At 39.8% G+C, this 18,844-nt stretch overlaps 3 protein-coding genes across 3 annotated transcripts; 2 read left to right on the top strand and 1 right to left on the bottom strand.

Annotated features, from left to right (window-relative positions):
* The first annotated feature begins 470 nt into the window (after window positions 1–470).
* LOC308095095 (uncharacterized protein) lies at window positions 471–8,656 on the top strand. The gene is made up of 20 exons (XM_080442025.1): window positions 471–739; window positions 935–992; window positions 1,749–1,789; window positions 1,994–2,052; window positions 2,245–2,302; window positions 3,062–3,102; window positions 3,301–3,359; window positions 3,552–3,609; window positions 4,369–4,409; window positions 4,608–4,666; window positions 4,859–4,916; window positions 5,675–5,715; window positions 6,824–6,884; window positions 7,074–7,124; window positions 7,302–7,348; window positions 7,547–7,609; window positions 7,792–7,849; window positions 8,037–8,095; window positions 8,294–8,350; window positions 8,516–8,656. Exons 8-14 carry the CDS (start codon window positions 3,563–3,565, stop codon window positions 7,118–7,120), a joined length of 354 nt encoding a protein of 117 aa, XP_080298151.1. The 5' UTR covers window positions 471–739; window positions 935–992; window positions 1,749–1,789; window positions 1,994–2,052; window positions 2,245–2,302; window positions 3,062–3,102; window positions 3,301–3,359; window positions 3,552–3,562; the 3' UTR covers window positions 7,121–7,124; window positions 7,302–7,348; window positions 7,547–7,609; window positions 7,792–7,849; window positions 8,037–8,095; window positions 8,294–8,350; window positions 8,516–8,656.
* A 948-nt stretch (window positions 8,657–9,604) lies between these two features.
* cUnh6orf47 (chromosome Un C6orf47 homolog) lies at window positions 9,605–14,325 on the top strand. Its single transcript, XM_080441391.1, has 3 exons — window positions 9,605–9,982; window positions 10,500–12,022; window positions 12,599–14,325. Exon 2 carries the CDS (start codon window positions 11,082–11,084, stop codon window positions 11,994–11,996), a length of 915 nt encoding a protein of 304 aa, XP_080297517.1. The 5' UTR covers window positions 9,605–9,982; window positions 10,500–11,081; the 3' UTR covers window positions 11,997–12,022; window positions 12,599–14,325.
* Window positions 14,326–14,444: 119 nt separating this feature from the next.
* On the bottom strand, window positions 14,445–18,807 carry ppp1r11 (protein phosphatase 1, regulatory (inhibitor) subunit 11). The gene is made up of 3 exons (XM_080441392.1): window positions 18,477–18,807; window positions 17,050–17,158; window positions 14,445–16,373 (listed from the first exon to the last, which is right to left on the bottom strand). The coding sequence occupies exons 1-3, from the start codon at window positions 18,558–18,560 to the stop codon at window positions 16,180–16,182; spliced, it is 387 nt and encodes a 128-aa protein (XP_080297518.1). The 5' UTR covers window positions 18,561–18,807; the 3' UTR covers window positions 14,445–16,179.
* Window positions 18,808–18,844: the final 37 nt, after the last annotated feature.

Raw genomic sequence — 18,844 nt, 5'->3', positions numbered from 1 at the left:
GCCACCTAGTGGCGACAATCATTATTACGCCTGATTTATACTTCAATCTACAAGCCCACAACTAGATCTGCCGTTTTCGGATGGATACATTACGAATTACATACTCACTTGCTACAATAATGACGTTTCTACATTTAACAGTTCAATAAACTTTGGTGCATTGATAAGCAGTCCCTTTCAGTGGCAGTTGAGAGCATATTATTGTAAATAAATAATACCCACAGCCCCGCAATGCAGAGAAGGGGTACTTTGTTTATTATTTGACGGAGGGGATCACAATATTACCAGATTATAACACATTAACAAGTAAAATTGTAAAAGCGGGGTGAAGCATTAGAACCATATAAAAATCCACATTTTATTTTAACGATATAGAAAGGCACTAAGTGAAACACCCATGTAGCCATGAAGGACCCACCATATAAAGGCAGCATGCACACTGTGGCACATTCTTTTCTTTCCGGTCAGGACGTGGTGAACATCAGACCGTTACGTTACACAGAGCAGCGCAACGAGAGTTCAATAATGGATACCAACAGCATATTAAACGGCACAGTGAAGTTTCAACTGGTTTATATCGACGTGACGTAGGGTTTTTATTCATTTCTAAAGAGAACAAAATCGCAATGTAGAGCAGAAGACATACTTGCAGTTCTTCTGCAAAGCATGGAAGACACGTGGCGATGAAACTTGAGCACATGGAAAGACTCTGCTAAGGACATCCCAGAACATTGGACAGGTTGGTACTTAAAGATTTCTTAAATCCAATCTACCCATAGGCTTCTATGATGATTTTTATACATTTCCAAAGAGTCTCTGATGCTAATAATGTGAAGATGACACTGAACTGAGGAAGCGTACCCTCAGTACTACGCAAGCTAGTTTAGCATTTCATGTCATGCTAAAACATGGTTGTTTTTTTATTTTATTCTAGGTGTGGATTGTATGGTTGAGGACTCTTATCGTTCAATGCTGCTTGCTGCAGTTATCTAGTAAGTATTGTCCAATTCCTGTTCTTTGTACTGTTATGTGGGATGATGATTCATTGACTAGAGTCTCTGAGTAAAAACCATGAAGATTACTTCACAGTGCACTGACCACACAACTTCATAACATTACCCTAGCCGCAAACAACTTTTAGATCATATTTTCAATATCTGGAATCTAGAGTTGAAATAACAACCCTTGACAGCCCATACCTCCAAACAGAAGTCCTATCTGATTGTCCTAAACGACGTTAAACTCGCCAACATTGCAGCTGGAAAGCTTGGATTATCCTCTATCTGCAAAGTTTGTTTAATAAAAATCCACCATAGACATGTTGAGCTGCTTGCTGTCAATACATTCCGTGCAGGTGACTATTTTTTAAGTCACTCAGTCAACGCCGGTCCTGCACCGCCTGTTTCGAAATTGCACATAATGCAGGACGTTGCATTGAAAACGAGCGCTTCCAAGTTCCGATGAAAAATAATCACCTGCACGGAAGTTATTGATAGAAAGTAGCTCAAAACATTATGGTGGATTTTGCAGATGGAGGATAATTCAAGCTTTGTGTACAGCTGCAATTTTGGTGAGTTTAAAGTCGTTTAATACAATCAGATAGGACTTTTCTATTTGGATGTATGGGCTGTCTAGGGTTGGTATTGCAACTCAAGATTACAGATATAAAAAATAGGCTCTAGAGTTGCTTGCAGCTAACATTACCATTGCTTGGCATGTATGGTTCTAATGGCTATTTTCTCTTTCAGTGACTCATCTCACGGACACACCACCTTATACCACCTTCATGGTAAGTGGCTGCATGAAAGCATTGTCTTGGAGCCACTGTTGTGTGTGTGTGTAGTGACATCTCTGACCTGTCTATGATGATTCAGTTTACGGTTCCTGATTTCGAATGAAGTTTACTCGCAGCGCACTGAGACAAGTGAATTCCACCAGTGTTATCTACTAAAACAATATCTGATTTGTAATGGGATGTTTTGGTACTTTTCAGACTTGTTGGAGAGTCTGGCTGTGCTGGATGCTTTGCTAAAATCCCAGAAGATTGGACAGGTTGGTACTTAAGATTTTGTGAATCCAATCTACCCTTGGGCTTCTATGATGATTTATACATTTCCAAAGAGTCTCTGATGCTAATAATGTGAAGATGACACTGAACTGAGGAAGCATACCCTCAGTACTACGCAAGCTAGTGTAGCATTTCATGTCATGCTAAAACATGGCTGTTTTATTTATTTATTCTAGGTGTGGATTGTATGGTTGAGGACTCATATCGTTCAATGCTGCTTGCTACAGTTATCTAGTAAGTATTGTCCAATTCCTGTTCTTTGTACTGTTATGTGGAATGATGATTCATTGACTAGAGTCTCTGAGTAAAAACCATGAAGATTACTTCACAGTGCACTGACCACACAACTTCATAACATTACCCTAGCCGCAAACAACTCTTAGATCATATTTTCAATATCTGGAATCTAGAGTTGAAATAACAACCCTTGACAGCCCATACCTCCAAACAGAAGTCCTATCTGATTGTCCTAAACGACGTTAAACTCGCCAACATTGCAGCTGGAAAGCTTGGATTATCCTCTATCTGCAAAGTTTGTTTAATAAAAATCCACCATAGACATGTTGAGCTGCTTGCTGTCAATACATTCCGTGCAGGTGACTATTTTTTAAGTCACTCAGTCAACGCCGGTCCTGCACCGCCTGTTTCGAAATTGCACATAATGCAGGACGTTGCATTGAAAACGAGCGCTTCCAAGTTCCCATGAAAAATAATCCCCTGCACGGAAGTTATTGATAGAAAGTAGCTCAAAACATGTCTATGGTGGATTTTGCAGATGGAGGATAATTCAAGCTTTGTGTACAGCTGCAATTTTGGTGAGTTTAAAGTCGTTTAATACAATCAGATAGGACTTTTCTATTTGGATGTATGGGCTGTCTAGGGTTGGTATTGCAACTCAAGATTACAGATATAAAAAATAGGCTCTAGAGTTGCTTGCAGCTAACATTACCATTGCTTGGCATGTATGGTTCTAATGGCTATTTTCTCTTTCAGTGACTCATCTCACGGACACACCACCTTATACCACCTTCATGGTAAGTGGCTGCATGAAAGCATTGTCTTGGAGCCACTGTTGTGTGTAGTGACATCTCTGACCTGTCTATGATGATTCAGTTTACGGTTCCTGATTTCGAATGAAGTTTACTCGCAGCGCACTGAGACAAGTGAATTCCACCAGTGTTATCTACTAAAACAATATCTGATTTGTAATGGGATGTTTTGGTACTTTTCAGACTTGTTGGAGAGTCTGGCTGTGCTGGATGCTTTGCTAAAATCCCAGAAGATTGGACAGGTTGGTACTTAAGATTTTGTGAATCCAATCTACCCTTGGGCTTCTATGATGATTTATACATTTCCAAAGAGTCTCTGATGCTAATAATGTGAAGATGACACTGAACTGAGGAAGCATACCCTCAGTACTACGCAAGCTAGTGTAGCATTTCATGTCATGCTAAAACATGGCTGTTTTATTTATTTATTCTAGGTGTGGATTGTATGGTTGAGGACTCATATCGTTCAATGCTGCTTGCTGCAGTTATCTAGTAAGTATTGTCCAATTCCTGTTCTTTGTACTGTTATGTGGAATGATGATTCATTGACTAGAGTCTCTGAGTAAAAACCATGAAGATTACTTCACAGTGCACTGACCACACAACTTCATAACATTACCCTAGCCGCAAACAACTCTTAGATCATATTTTCAATATCTGGAATCTAGAGTTGAAATAACAACCCTTGACAGCCCATACCTCCAAACAGAAGTCCTATCTGATTGTCCTAAACGACGTTAAACTCGCCAACATTGCAGCTGGAAAGCTTGGATTATCCTCTATCTGCAAAGTTTGTTTAATAAAAATCCACCATAGACATGTTGAGCTGCTTGCTGTCAATACATTCCGTGCAGGTGACTATTTTTTAAGTCACTCAGTCAACGCCGGTCCTGCACCGCCTGTTTCGAAATTGCACATAATGCAGGACGTTGCATTGAAAACGAGCGCTTCCAAGTTCCCATGAAAAATAATCCCCTGCACGGAAGTTATTGATAGAAAGTAGCTCAAAACATGTCTATGGTGGATTTTGCAGATGGAGGATAATTCAAGCTTTGTGTACAGCTGCAATTTTGGTGAGTTTAAAGTCGTTTAATACAATCAGATAGGACTTTTCTATTTGGATGTATGGGCTGTCTAGGGTTGGTATTGCAACTCAAGATTACAGATATAAAAAATAGGCTCTAGAGTTGCTTGCAGCTAACATTACCATTGCTTGGCATGTATGGTTCTAATGGCTATTTTCTCTTTCAGTGACTCATCTCACGGACACACCACCTTATACCACCTTCATGGTAAGTGGCTGCATGAAAGCATTGTCTTGGAGCCACTGTTGTGTGTAGTGACATCTCTGACCTGTCTATGATGATTCAGTTTACGGTTCCTGATTTCGAATGAAGTTTACTCGCAGCGCACTGAGACAAGTGAATTCCACCAGTGTTATCTACTAAAACAATATCTGATTTGTAATGGGATGTTTTGGTACTTTTCAGACTTGTTGGAGAGTCTGGCTGTGCTGGATGCTTTGCTAAAATCCCAGAAGATTGGACAGGTTGGTACTTAAGATTTTGTGAATCCAATCTACCCTTGGGCTTCTATGATGATTTATACATTTCCAAAGAGTCTCTGATGCTAATAATGTGAAGATGACACTGAACTGAGGAAGCATACCCTCAGTACTACGCAAGCTAGTGTAGCATTTCATGTCATGCTAAAACATGGCTGTTTTATTTATTTATTCTAGGTGTGGATTGTATGGTTGAGGACTCATATCGTTCAATGCTGCTTGCTGCAGTTATCTAGTAAGTATTGTCCAATTCCTGTTCTTTGTACTGTTATGTGGAATGATGATTCATTGACTAGAGTCTCTGAGTAAAAACCATGAAGATTACTTCACAGTGCACTGACCACACAACTTCATAACATTACCCTAGCCGCAAACAACTCTTAGATCATATTTTCAATATCTGGAATCTAGAGTTGAAATAACAACCCTTGACAGCCCATACCTCCAAACAGAAGTCCTATCTGATTGTCCTAAACGACGTTAAACTCGCCAACATTGCAGCTGGAAAGCTTGGATTATCCTCTATCTGCAAAGTTTGTTTAATAAAAATCCACCATAGACATGTTGAGCTGCTTGCTGTCAATACATTCCGTGCAGGTGACTATTTTTTAAGTCACTCAGTCAACGCCGGTCCTGCACCGCCTGTTTCGAAATTGCACATAATGCAGGACGTTGCATTGAAAACGAGCGCTTCCAAGTTCCCATGAAAAATAATCCCCTGCACGGAAGTTATTGATAGAAAGTAGCTCAAAACATGTCTATGGTGGATTTTGCAGATGGAGGATAATTCAAGCTTTGTGTACAGCTGCAATTTTGGTGAGTTTAAAGTCGTTTAATACAATCAGATAGGACTTTTCTATTTGGATGTATGGGCTGTCTAGGGTTGGTATTGCAACTCAAGATTACAGATATAAAAAATAGGCTCTAGAGTTGATGCAGCTAACATTACCATTGCTTGGCATGTATGGTTCTAATGGCTATTTTCTCTTTCAGTGACTCATCTCACGGACACACCACCTTATACCACCTTCATGGTAAGTGGCTGCATGAAAGCATTGTCTTGGAGCCACTGTTGTGTGTAGTGACATCTCTGACCTGTCTATGATGATTCAGTTTACGGTTCCTGATTTCGAATGAAGTTTACTCGCAGCGCACTGAGACAAGTGAATTCCACCAGTGTTATCTACTAAAACAATATCTGATTTGTAATGAGATGTTTTGGTACTTTTCAGACTTGTTGGAGAGTCTGGCTGTGCTGGATGCTTTGCTAAAATCCCAGAAGATTGGACAGGTTGGTACTTAAGATTTTGTGAATCCAATCTACCCTTGGGCTTCTATGATGATTTATACATTTCCAAAGAGTCTCTGATGCTAATAATGTGAAGATGACACTGAACTGAGGAAGCATACCCTCAGTACTACGCAAGCTAGTGTAGCATTTCATGTCATGCTAAAACATGGCTGTTTTATTTATTTATTCTAGGTGTGGATTGTATGGTTGAGGACTCATATCGTTCAATGCTGCTTGCTGCAGTTATCTAGTAAGTATTGTCCAATTCCTGTTCTTTGTACTGTTATGTGGAATGATGATTCATTGACTAGAGTCTCTGAGTATAAACCATGAAGATTACTTCACAGTGCACTGACCACACAACTTCATAACATTACCCTAGCCACAAATAACTTTTAGATCATATTTTCAATATCTGGAATCTAGAGTTGAAATAACAACCCTTGACAGCCCATAACTCCAAACAGAAGTCCTATCTATTTGGATGTATGGGCTGTCTAGGGTTGGTATTGCAACTCAAGATTACAGATATAAAAAATAGGCTCTAGAGTTGCTTGCAGCTAACATTACCATTGCGTGGCATGTATGGTTCTAATGGCTATTTTCTCTTTCAGTGGCTCATCTCACGGACACACCACCTTAAACCACCTTCATGGTAAGTGGCTAAATGAATGCCTTGTCTTTGGACTACTGTTGCATGTAGTGACATCTGACCTGTCTATGATGATTCAGTTTACGGTTCCTGATTTCTAATGAAGTTTACTCGCAGCGCACTGAGACAAGTGCATTCCACCTGTGTTACCTACTAAAACAATACCTGATTTGTAATGGGATGTTCTGGTACTTTTCAGGCATGTTGGCGAGTCTGGCTGTGCTGTTTTTTTTTTGCTAAAATCCCAGAAGATTGGACGGGTTGGTACTTAAAATTTTGAAAATCCAATCTACCTGTAGGCTTCTATGATGATTTATACATTTCCAAAGAGTCTCTGATAATAAAGTGAAGATGACACTGAACTGAAGAAGCATACTCCCAGGACTACGCAAGCTAGTTTAGTATTATATTTTATGCTAAAACATGGCTGTTTTTTGAATTTATTCTAGGTGTGGATATTAAGTTTGAGGACTCCTATATTTCAATGCTGAAGTGATCTAGTAAGTATTTTCCAACTATTCCTCTGTTCTCTGCCATTATGTGGGATGATGATTCATAGACTAGAGTCTCCGAGTAAAAACCATGAAGATGTAACACAGTGCACTGACCACACACCTGTCGTGACATTATTACCCATTGCTTGGTGTTAATGGTTCTAATGGCTATTTTCCCTTCAGTGACCTATCTCACGGACACACCATCTTACACCACCTTCATGTTCATGGTAAGTGGCTAAATGAATGCATTGTCTTGGGTCTACTGTTGCATGTAGTGACATCTCTGACCTGTCTATGATGATTCAGTTTACGGTTCCTGATTTCGAATGAAGTTTACTCGCAGCGCACTGAGACAAGTGCATTCCACCTGTGTTATCTACTGAAACATTGCCTGATTTGTAATGGGATGTTCTGGTACTTTTCAGGCATGTTGGAGAGTCTGGCTGTGCTGGATGTTTTTATAACATCCCAGAAGATTGGACAGGTTGGTACTTAAGATTTTGTGATCTACCCGTAGGCTTCTATGATGATTTATACATTTCCAATTACTCTGATAATAATGTGACGATGACACTGAACTGAAGAAGCATACACTCAGTACTACGCAAGCTAGTTTAGCATTGCATTTTATGCTAAGACATGGCTGTTAAATGTTTTTATTTTATTCTAGGTGTGGATATTAAGGTTGAGGACTCCTATATTTCAATGCTGCTTGCTGCAGTTATCTAGTAAGTATCCAATTCCTGTTCTTTGTACTGTTATGTGGAATGATGATTCATTGACTAGAGTCTCTGAGTAAAAACCATGAAGATTACTTCACAGTGCACTGACCACACACCTGTCATGACATTACCCGCTTGTGTTCTCTACTAAAACAATACCTGATTTGTAATGGGATGTTCTGGTACTTTTCAGGCATGTTGCCGAGTCTGTCAATGCTGGATGCTTAAATGAAATCCCAGTGAACGAGGCGGGTTGGTATTTATAATATCTTACTGAAAATGCAGTCTACACTTAGGCTTTTATGATGATTTAATACATTTCCAAAGAGTCTCTGATAACAAGATATGATAGATATCACTCAACTGAAGAAGCATACTCCCAGTACTACACAAGATTACGTTTAAAATGTAGCGGTTTCTATTTTTAATCGCAATTCCCTTAAATTATAGGTGTGACTAGTAAGATCCGAGGAAGATGGCCCTATATTTCAATGCTGAAGTAATCTAGTAAGTATTTTCCAACTTTCCTCTGTTCTTTGCCGTTATGTGGCACGATGATTCATAGACAAGAGTCTCTGAGTAAAAAGCATGAAGATGTCACACTGTACAGTAAACCATGTGTTATTGTAAACCACTGTTATTGTACTGATGATGCCTTTCTGTCTTTTATAGGAACTACAGCTTGTATCAACGCAGTTGGGGCTTTTATATGATCTGAAGTGATTTCAAGAACCCCTGTAACTACACTTGGAACCAAATGGACCCTCATTTGATTCCATTTGTACGGAGAGTTAGACCTAAGGAACAATTTAGAACCCCCCTCAATGAACCCTGAGGATCCCTGGACCCCACTTTGAGAACCAATGAACAATCACTATAGCTAGCAAGATGTCAAATGATGAAAGATTAACTTGTTGCAAATATACAGGGGTCTGTTGCTCGCTCCGTCCTTGGCTCAGCTGCAGGTTCGAATTTAAGATGAGACTGAATGTTAACGCAACTTGATGGTGTATAGCTTTTTTTGCTGCAGTTCAGTTGGCCTTGTTTTGACAGCAATCATGAAGAACTTAGCATGCAACTGTGTACCTAAAGCCCTGAAAGCATATTGTATGTCTTGATGAATTGAATACATGAGACCACAATGGAAACCAGTCCTCGGGGCATTTTATGTTCTAGCACTGTACTTCTTGCAAACTTAAAAGTATTGAATTATCAAACCTGTTACAGTATGGATGCTAATGCCAAAATATCTACTGGGTTGTTGTGGATCTGCCAATCATATCCACTTTGTTGTAATGAAGCTAATGGTACCAACTTAAGTGTAGATCACTGAAAATGTGAAATCTATTGCTTTGGACATTGTAAAACATGTATTTCCAAGAAGGCATTTCTCTATCCACTGCTTCCAAGTAACTTATAACCTTGTCATATCTGAATTATTTTGTTTATGGACAGTCAATAGTTCTAAAGTCTGAATAAACGACTGATAAGAAAGTGACTTTGTTTTCGATGTGTGTGAGGTTGGCTTTCTATCAATTGTAAATTGCTTAATGGAGATAATTAAACAGATCTGGGGAAAAACATCTCAGTCGAAACTGTTGGCTAGATAACGCCTCCAAAAATTCCAATTATTTTCCGGCGTTACACCTAAATTGGCGACCCATTGAAGTACGTGTCCCCAGCAGAGGTCACTGATTTGCAGATTTCTGTCGGGGGCGAAGCTACAATTGGGGCGGAGGCGAGGATTTTTTTTTTTTTTTTTTTTTTGCAAGCAGAAGAGCCAAACTTATGTTATGACTTCACGCATAACCTACTGGGGTCTCGTACTTCGATAGGTTACCTATTTCGGTGTAACAGTCAATTTACCAAACAGCAAACATCCCGTTCTCGTGTTCCTGAACTGTACTCGTTTCCAGTGTGTTGGTTGGAAGGGGATCAACTTTTGCTCTGTGCTTTTGTCAACGTGGCCGATGATATATTTGTGTGCACATGTATGTATGGGGGAAAAGACACTGAATGGCATTTTATTTAGAGATGCGATGCTTTACTGCTGTTAGAAGTTGATGGACATTAGGAGTTATATCATTTTGGACGCTTATGATCTACGTTTGGCTAGCAAGGATCATTGTTAGCCTTAAGGTAAGATGACCTCACTCGGCTACTTGTACGTGTTTGAACATGAGAATTTTCCATGTTATTGGCAAGAAACGACCCAAACTTAGCATTTCTGAAACTAGTTTACAGAAGAAATATACATGTGTTAAATAGCTTCTGGAGCTAGTCGGTGCTCGCTAACCAGTGTTGCCATTTATGCTCCCATGGTCATAAAACATTTCCATGAAAATATTTGAGAACCACTGGTTTAAATAAATAAAACATTTGGAAGCCAGCCTAAATTAGCAAGTACACTTAAGAAACAAGCCCCAAAAAAACCGCAACACTCAAACAAATATTTACAAGCAACTTTACGGAAACAGAAGCCTGAAGTTGCTTATAAGCAGACATGGCAACACTGTCGCTAACTGTTACCTGCTACGTGTAGTTGACTATACAAATAATAGCTAATGTTAGCGGATCATGTCCTACTGCATGGACGATGGAATGGTATGATTATGAGGAAATCAAATACAAATGCTGTTTTGTTTTTCCTTGTCAGGTACGAGGAGGAACGCCACTCGGGAAAAACCCGTTCTGGAACGGGTTATTGGGACATTCCAAATGGGAAAACACTACTTTCTCATTTTTCTATGGAGAACTTTAAACTAAGATAGCTGTATTGGCATCCAAACTTAAAGTTGTGGCTTTAGTGACAGTCTAACTCTTAGACAGTTTAACTCTTAAAATGTTTTCATAGATTGTAACTGATTACACTGGGAAATAAGGGTTTAGATGATTCCACGGAGAGGCATGTAGACCTGCTCGAAATTTGGGGCGTTGGTATTTTATTTTTGTAAAGGCTCCTGACTTTGTTCAGTTGAAGTTTATTGTAAACACACACCCAGAGGTGTGTCTGTCCACTCCTTGGCCTGTGGTACTACTCCCTTGGGGCATTGGCATCTTAAAACTGAAGTCATTGCAAGCTCCTCATGTTTTTTTAACTTTAAGGTGAAGTCATTGAAGGCTGGTTTCTAACTCTTAGCAGCAGTCTACTGCTCACTCTCATCAGCATATCTGTAATTACACATCTGTAGATTTTGTACAGACAGAAATAAGTGAAACAAGACCACAGAAAAAAAACATGTCAGCTGTAGTAGGCAGAGTTTGGGGATGGGTGCGTCCAGCTCTCTCATACCGCCCCTGGGGGGGTAGCAGTTCTGTGGATACTGTGACAGACGAGGGCCAAAAAACAGGTGGCGGGGGTTTCAGGGTGTTAACATCCTGGGTTTGGGGCGGCCACAAAAGTGACCAAAGTGACCAAACAAAACTGGCAGAGGAGTTTTGGGAGGCAGAGGAGAAACTGCAACCCATGGAAGTCGAAGACCTCAGTGCAGGGAAGGCTGAGCCGAAAGCAGAATATGCTCCCAGATGGTGGAATAAGATTCTTCCTTCCTCATATACTTTCTGGTCAAGCAAAACAGAATCCTACGGGCTGAGGCAAAGGAAATGCGCCAGTTGGAACCAAGGTACCTGGGACACTGAAAATGATGGGGACTTTTCAGACTATGGAACCCCGCCACCATCACCCACACCTGGTTCCTCTCCACTGTCGTCTACCTTTCAGCTCCTTGCTCAAAGCTGGAAGGGGGACATTCTACCAGAGCACTACGAGATCTGCTTCAACTTACTCCGCCACTTGTTTGACCTAGTCGTGGTGGGGTTCCTGTGGACTGTATCGCCACCCTCTAAGCTCATTCTGGAGGTTTTGGGGGTCCAAGGAGCCATGAGGCTGTGGTTGCATGGGATGGCCATGTTTTTCGTGTCCACTGTTGGGATGGCAGGGTTGCTGTGGTTGATCCAGGAGTATCTTCCACTGGTTGCCCTGATCTACGGCGTCATACAGATGTTGGTAATCTCTGTCAGTGTCCGGCAGAGTGTGCTTCTAGGAGGGGAGGAGGACGAGATAGAGGGAAAGGAGGATGAGGCCCTGGAAGGGGAAAGAATTAAAGATAATGGGGAACAAAGAGAAGCACATGTCTACAGCGGACAAGATTAAGCCCTGAATTAAAGCTGGAATTTAGGGTAAGTTGATGTCATGCAAAAAGCCAATAAAATGCCCTTGTGCCACTTGGTTTATGAACGATGTAATTATAGTAGTTTAATTTCACATTAAGTGAACAAGAATGTGGACTGATCACTGTTAAAAGGGGTTTAGAGAAAATAATTGAACAGAATATAAGAACTTCTTGTAAGAATCACATTCCTAGTTCTCTGTGCGCAGAACAAGCCAGTGAGCACAGCTTGGTGTTACTTTTAGTTTTGCAACCAGAGATAAAGAAGTTGAACTGTGACATTCTCCAAGTGGTGTGAAACCAACTTCCACTTGCAAAGCTTATAACACATCTTCTGTACTGTATGTACTCATATTTGAAAGGCATGGAAGTAATAGTGTATAGAATCAATTATGAACTGGCTTTCAGATTCAATTTTCATCACATGCAAAATGTATGTTCTATATATCCTTTTTTTAAATCTGCCACCACTGCTTTTGCTTTCTGCTATTAGAAGTAATGCAAAATAAAAGCTTTAGAATGCAGCGTATATTGTATTTTGAAATGTTTGGTGCTTTTTTGATTAAGGATGTTTCTGTTTCCACAGGCAGCTTAATTTAGTTGCTGATCGCCGGTCTACGAATGCCTGCAGAAAGTTTGTGCTGAAAACAGCCCAGAGTCTTCAATGCAAAGAAGATCCAAGTTGGATCAAACCACAAACCTAGTGCTGCAGGACTGTGACTTACAATGGAGATTAGCCATTGCTTTGCACATTCACTATACACTAAGTAATAGGCTACTCATTTTTCTTAATGTTCAACACTATTGTTCTGCCTTTTGAAAACGTTCCTTACTGACCTTTATAAAAGGCATTTCTTGGAGATTTTTTAGTATTGAAAAACAGCACATTCATCACATATCAAGGCATAGAGAACTTGGCAATATCAATGTCGCTTGTGTTTGATGTTTGTTAGATTGGATAGTTTGAATATCCACTCAGAATACCAGCAGTGTCTGATTATGTCCTCTATTTGGACTTATTTTTGCCTTTGTCAATTTCTGTACCAGCATGTTCAATAAGTATATATAGCCTGTTGTCTTTTTCCACAATGATACTTTTTCACTGTCTTGCTAATGTATATTGTGTGTAAATGTTACACATTTCTGCCTTGTCATATCATATTCCGATCACATTTGCAGAGGCACAAATTATAAGACCATAAATGTTTGCTAACTATGATTAATGATTGGTCTTATAGCCCAGTAGCACGTTTTGCACAATACATTTCAATGTTGGCAACAGTGAACCTCATGATGCCAAGCCTAACTCCAAGATGCGTGTTTCCAGGCTCCACAGCATGTACAACTTATGTCTTCATAGACATTATGCTTTTGAATTTCTATCAGATATTATAAGAAATTTCAAAAGTAGGTCATTGTAGGTATTTTTATAAGGCTATCACAACTACACAAACATATTGATAATGGGTCGTGAAGAACTGTTACAATATTATCTACATTTTATTTTTGCCTTTAACTCCTTTATGCTCGTGTTGAGCTTCTACCGCTTGGTCTTACTGACGATAACCTCTTGTAAAGAAAGCTATTTTTGTAATGAGTTACCATTACCCCCAATAAGTGCTGGATCACTGTAGTAAACAGCTAGATCTGAGTCTTAAAATGAGCCTTCAATGCAGTTAGATGAAAGACCACCACTACATCAATAGTTTATTTCTGCACAGGTTAAGAGAGTATATATCAGCTGGGAAAGGAGCCCAGACGTGAAACTGTCAATGTATTTAAAGGCTGTTGTGAACCCTTCACTGTACACTGAGCTGAAAATAGTTCCACTGGGTAAATAAAGCTGTGGCATTTGTTTTTCTGAAATGTATTATTTGTCCAAATTATACACAAAAAAGTACTTGCTGTTGTTTTTACATCTATTTATAAACCATACACATTTGAGCTACACAAGACAAATGTTGGCATCTTCGCTGTAACCTTTGATGAAACGTCACCTGCTCTTTCCTTCCATTTGTCATTCAAGGAATGGCAAATGTCTCTCTTGTCAAAGGGCAGATGCATGTGGCAGGAGCTGTTTGAGTAGCAGAGACCAAGAATAAACTTACTGCCAACCAGGGCTCCTAATGTAGCCATTTAACTTTTATTTTTAACCACACGAACCCTAGCATTACTATTCTGCATATAGGCATTTGGTGAAAATGGTCAATCTTTTTTGCCATTGACTTGTCAAATTAAGAGGTTACGTCCGTCATCATGATTTCCACCAGCATCTTGGCCTTCTGGTAATGCTAGGTAGTCCTACTTGGGATGTAGTTAATGAGAGTGGATATTGACTTGACTATAGATGTGGACGAGGTGCTAATGTCTCATGTAGTTTTGTTACAACAGCCCCTCCCCAAAATCCTGCAAGTCACATTTTATAAGACTGATCACAGTTCAAAAGTTTTATTCACATTAAATCTGCTCTCATATGCTTTGTAGTATATACAGAAAGGTGCATTACCAGTACAAGAACAATGTACATACGTAACGTGTGTTGGATGTTGTAAAAAATAAACTGGTGGCAAGTGAATGGACTTTGTGTAATCCAGTGTTGTTATACACATGAAGCACGAGTTGTTGGTGCTATTTGATGATATTTGGTCATGAGACACTCACAAATACAAAGCCTGAACCAGCAATCATGCACCTTCAACTTCTATAGTGAAAGCCACATAGTTTTAGCCAGTTACATATGTACAACGAAGTAAGGAATGTACCTAACACCAAAGAGTGACGTTTATTTATTCATCTCACCTCACACTTGAGTCTCTCTGCAGAGAGCACAGCAGTAAAAGCACAATACCCATGGGCTTTGAGTATGATAGAAAGCCTTATAGTCTCGATTTAATTGCAGCTTTTCATAACTGACATGCAGCTGATTTTAATAGTAATACTTGGTGCATTATCTGTAGGAGTGAAGTAAATTAATACACTAACAAAAAGGATTGTTCTGATTCTTCCGTGTTAGCTTCATAAATTAATCATGTTGACAACTCTTTTCTTCCCCTATACTCATCTTTGCACTCATTACTGTAGCATCCCTTCTTTCCTATGCAAGTTCACTCAAGCCAATACATGGAAACAAAAAAATTCTCGATGAGAAAATGATTTCTATTATGATTTAAGTTCTTGAACAGAAGTTGATCAATATATGATGGCCATAAATTCCTCGACAGAATCTGTGATTTGTATTTAGAACCCTCTACGATTGTCTAGGATGGTGGATTTGGTGTTTTGTTATTTTGTTTTAATAAAAGGTTTTTTACTGTTTACTGTTAATCAAAAGAGATGCAGAGGATTCATACATTAAATGTATCAACCTGTTACGTTTCCAAACAAAACCATCACTGTCAAAATAAAGTAAGACTAAAGGTGCAGTCATCATTCTGAAATCAATCAATACAGCAAAGTAATAACACAACTAACAATTGGTTAGTATTACAGTTATGCTGAAGTTTTAGGGAGGGCAGAAATATCAGTGCTGCCGACTTTTAGCCCACTGAAACTGATTGGTAACAGGGCTATAATATACCTTGATAAATTCAGACTAGCAGATTATACTTAGGTTCCCAACTGGCTGTGTAGTAATAATATAATTACACTGTAATGGATGCCACGTGCATTAACGTGCACGACTGCGTGCATGATCATGCGCCTGCATGAAAATGCATGTTTGAAACGGTCACCCAATATCAATAAAAAGGATGCATGTTCTTTTTTTTATACGTAAATGAACATGATCATAAAACCTCAATGCTTCCACAAGCATCTTGCAATTGTAATATTACTACACAGATAATAGCCAACTGCATGTCAAGTATTACCAAATCAAGCATTAAGACAGACAAATAAATACGGTAATCATTAAAAAAAGGAGTTAAACTGGTGTATTATGTACAATATACTCTGCCACATTGCTAAAAGGAAGAAATGTAATATATTGCCAAATAGTGCCTTTTTTCTGTGCCCTCTCTCTGTCCCAAACCTTTCACAGCTCCTCTTTATCTTTTAGGCCTGCCTCCCAGGACCTCAGTGACGGAATTAAACAAAGGTGAGTGTAGTTTTGCAATGTGTTGTCATCAAGAGAAATCCCTTGACCCCAGTATATGCTAGCAGTGAATATTAGTGGGCAGTTGATCCTCCAGAGTTTGGGGGCACTGTTGTCCCACCACCTCCCCTATGTCCATGGACTCCATGCCCTCCTCTGCTGTGCCCCAAAATGCAGTGTGCACTTCCACACCCCTCATCGTCATCATCCCCCTCGCTTTCAGAAGAAGACTGCCCAAACTGTCTTGGCTTCTCATAGACACAGCAACCTAGAACAGACATGAAAGGATTAGATTAGATTGCATTTGATTAATTCCACAGTAGGGAATCCATCTAGAGGGCATTGGGGTGCCGCAGGGGTAAAGTTCCTGCTCACCACCGTGGAGACAGGTTTACTTCCTCCACAGTGCCTCCGGCTTGGCCAGGTGCTCCAACTAACACAATTGGCTGTGTTCGCAGGTGGGAAGCACGATCTGTCATGTATGTGTTTAGCCTCCCCAAGACCAACCGGTAGAAGTTGGCAGTGACAGGGACTTTAAACATGAGGTGAATTAAGTTGATAAAAGAAAAAAAGACTGAAAATAAATAAATAAATACGCATCCAGGGGCATCCAAATAGCCAAGTGAGTCGGGCGAATAGTACCAACTGGGCTCAAAATGCCCTGATCAGACAGCCAGTCCCCAGTGTCATTCCCGGCTGGCTGGCCCATTTGCTTAATATCATTCCCCTTCTCCATCTCTGCATTTCCTCTCTCTCTCTCCACTATCGATTGTCATTAAAGGTTTAAATGCCCCCACCAAATAACCTAAAAAAAACGAATTAAAAAGCCTCCAGTATTTACAGTCTACGTGTTCTACCTGTAATGATCAGAACATGCCATGGATGATGCTCACATAAGTAAGGACTCTGGCCAAATGTTGGGTAGAATAAGTATTAATGCTCACATTTCGAAGACCTCCTTCCCAGGTGCTCATTGTCGACTGTGTCACTGGAGAACTCCACCTTCTTCTCAGTCTTTCTCTTTCTCAGCTTGATTGTGAGGCTACGTCCCTCCTGTGACACACATACAGTACATAGAGCTGCTGTGAATTTCAGTGGTGGAAAGTAACTGAGTACATTTACTCAAGTACTGTATTTAAGTACAATTTAAGTACAATTCACTTTACTATAAGGTATTTCCAAATTTCAATACTTTTACTTCTACACCACTACATCTCAGAGGCAAATATTGTACTTTTACTCCACTACAATTATTGTATGATTTTGATTATTATTACAAAACATGCATTGACCACTCAAGCCTTAAATATACTTTGGCTATTTGATCTACAAGCTCACAAAGTGTCGCAATGAGTTTAAAAAGAAGAAAAAAACTTGTGAAATGGGACATTCTGCATAATGAGAACTTTTACTTATGGTACTTTAGGCATACTTGGATGCCAATACTTTGGTACTTTTACTCAAGTACATTTTAAATACCTAACTTTTACTTGTAACAGAGTATTTCTAGATTGTGGTATTGATACTTTACTTTTACTTAAGTAAAACATTTCAGAACTTTTTCCACCACTGGTGAATTTCTCCATTCCAGAGATGATCTGTTTCTTGCTATGCAACATTGCAACATGCAACGAGGTTGTGCTTTATATTCAGTTAGATCTGTAGTAAGCTAGCAGACCCATCTTCATTACTTTCAGCAACACACCCCATGGAAAGTAAACAAGGTCAAAAAGTAAGCATTTACCATACAGATTGCCATGTTTGTGTAATTGTGTTCTAAACATTGCACCCAGGGGTGAGGATCAATATTTCAAAGTCGAGGTTGAAATGCATGAAAATCGAGGTTGGTCCTTCAACTTGATTTGACTACAACATGACAAATGACTTCACAGTCGTCTCAGAAACCTTTATGTTAAAGCCCTTGGATTCAGATCGATCATGGTACGATGATGACATGCCTAGGACAGCGGTGTAAAGTAACTAAGTACATATACTCAAGTACTGTACTTAAGTACAATTTTGAGGTATCTTTTACTTAACTGGAGTACATTTCTAAAGCGGGACTTCCACTTTGCAACAGCTATAACTACATTGCAGTAGCCCTATTGATACATTTACTTAAGTCAAACTATGTGAATACAACATGCAAACAAAGACAACGACAAATGACTAAACAGTCGTCTCAGAAACGTTCGTATAAAACTAAAAGCCCTCGGGTTCAGATCGATCATAGAACGATGACATGCCAATAGGAAGGTGCGGCCTCGTCGTTAATAGCAACGGTACAGTGTCAACAGCTGAGAGGCTTCATATTTGTCCTTTTATCACAGGATAACCAAAGATTATTTGCCATAGTATTGTTCTATTATACCTGCTGGGGCGGCGGCGGCGTGCTGACTTCTACTACCGTCTCAGTGATGGTCTCACTGGAAGTCCCGGGAGCCTCCGCCATCATCCCTACCTGACGAGGCTAGGCGGGCTAACCTTAGCTGGGTCTGACGGGAGGGCGCTGCCGCGAATCAACACTCAACAGACAGTCGGCGATCGTTACAATTAATAATAATAATTATTATTATTATAATCCTTCGTAAAATCACGAATCCGATCAAACACGAGGCTTTTGTGTCGTGAAAAGTTAGGTTTGTTTAATTGCCGTGGTGGGAAGAGATGCCCCGGGTCCCGACACACACACTACTGTTATTTTTTTTTTGTGCTGTTTACGGGGAAGATGATGTCAGA

Source organism: Gymnoscopelus braueri (genome assembly GCF_963280865.1).
Source record: "Gymnoscopelus braueri genome assembly, chromosome: 11".
In the NCBI taxonomy this organism is placed as follows: Eukaryota; Metazoa; Chordata; class Actinopteri; order Myctophiformes; family Myctophidae; genus Gymnoscopelus; species Gymnoscopelus braueri.
The sequence above is the reverse complement of the archived record's forward strand: the minus strand, read 5'-3'. Positions and strand labels throughout refer to the sequence as shown.

Coding starts and splice junctions, on each gene's coding strand:
- ppp1r11 (XM_080441392.1), bottom strand. CDS start 18,560: ATGATGGCGGAGGCTCCCGGGACTTCCAGTGAGACCATCACTGAGACG. Junction 17,159..18,476: donor CGCCGCCGCCGCCCCAGCAG/GTATAATAGAAC, acceptor TGTGTGTCACAG/GAGGGACGTAGCCTCACAAT. Junction 16,374..17,049: donor GGGAAGGAGGTCTTCGAAAT/GTGAGCATTAAT, acceptor TGTCTGTTCTAG/GTTGCTGTGTCTATGAGAAG.
- LOC308095095 (XM_080442025.1), top strand. CDS start 3,563: ATGGTTGAGGACTCATATCGTTCAATGCTGCTTGCTGCAGTTATCTA. Junction 3,610..4,368: donor CTGCTTGCTGCAGTTATCTA/GTAAGTATTGTC, acceptor TTTCTCTTTCAG/TGACTCATCTCACGGACACA. Junction 5,716..6,823: donor CACCTTATACCACCTTCATG/GTAAGTGGCTGC, acceptor GGTACTTTTCAG/GCATGTTGGCGAGTCTGGCT.
- cUnh6orf47 (XM_080441391.1), top strand. CDS start 11,082: ATGTCAGCTGTAGTAGGCAGAGTTTGGGGATGGGTGCGTCCAGCTCTC.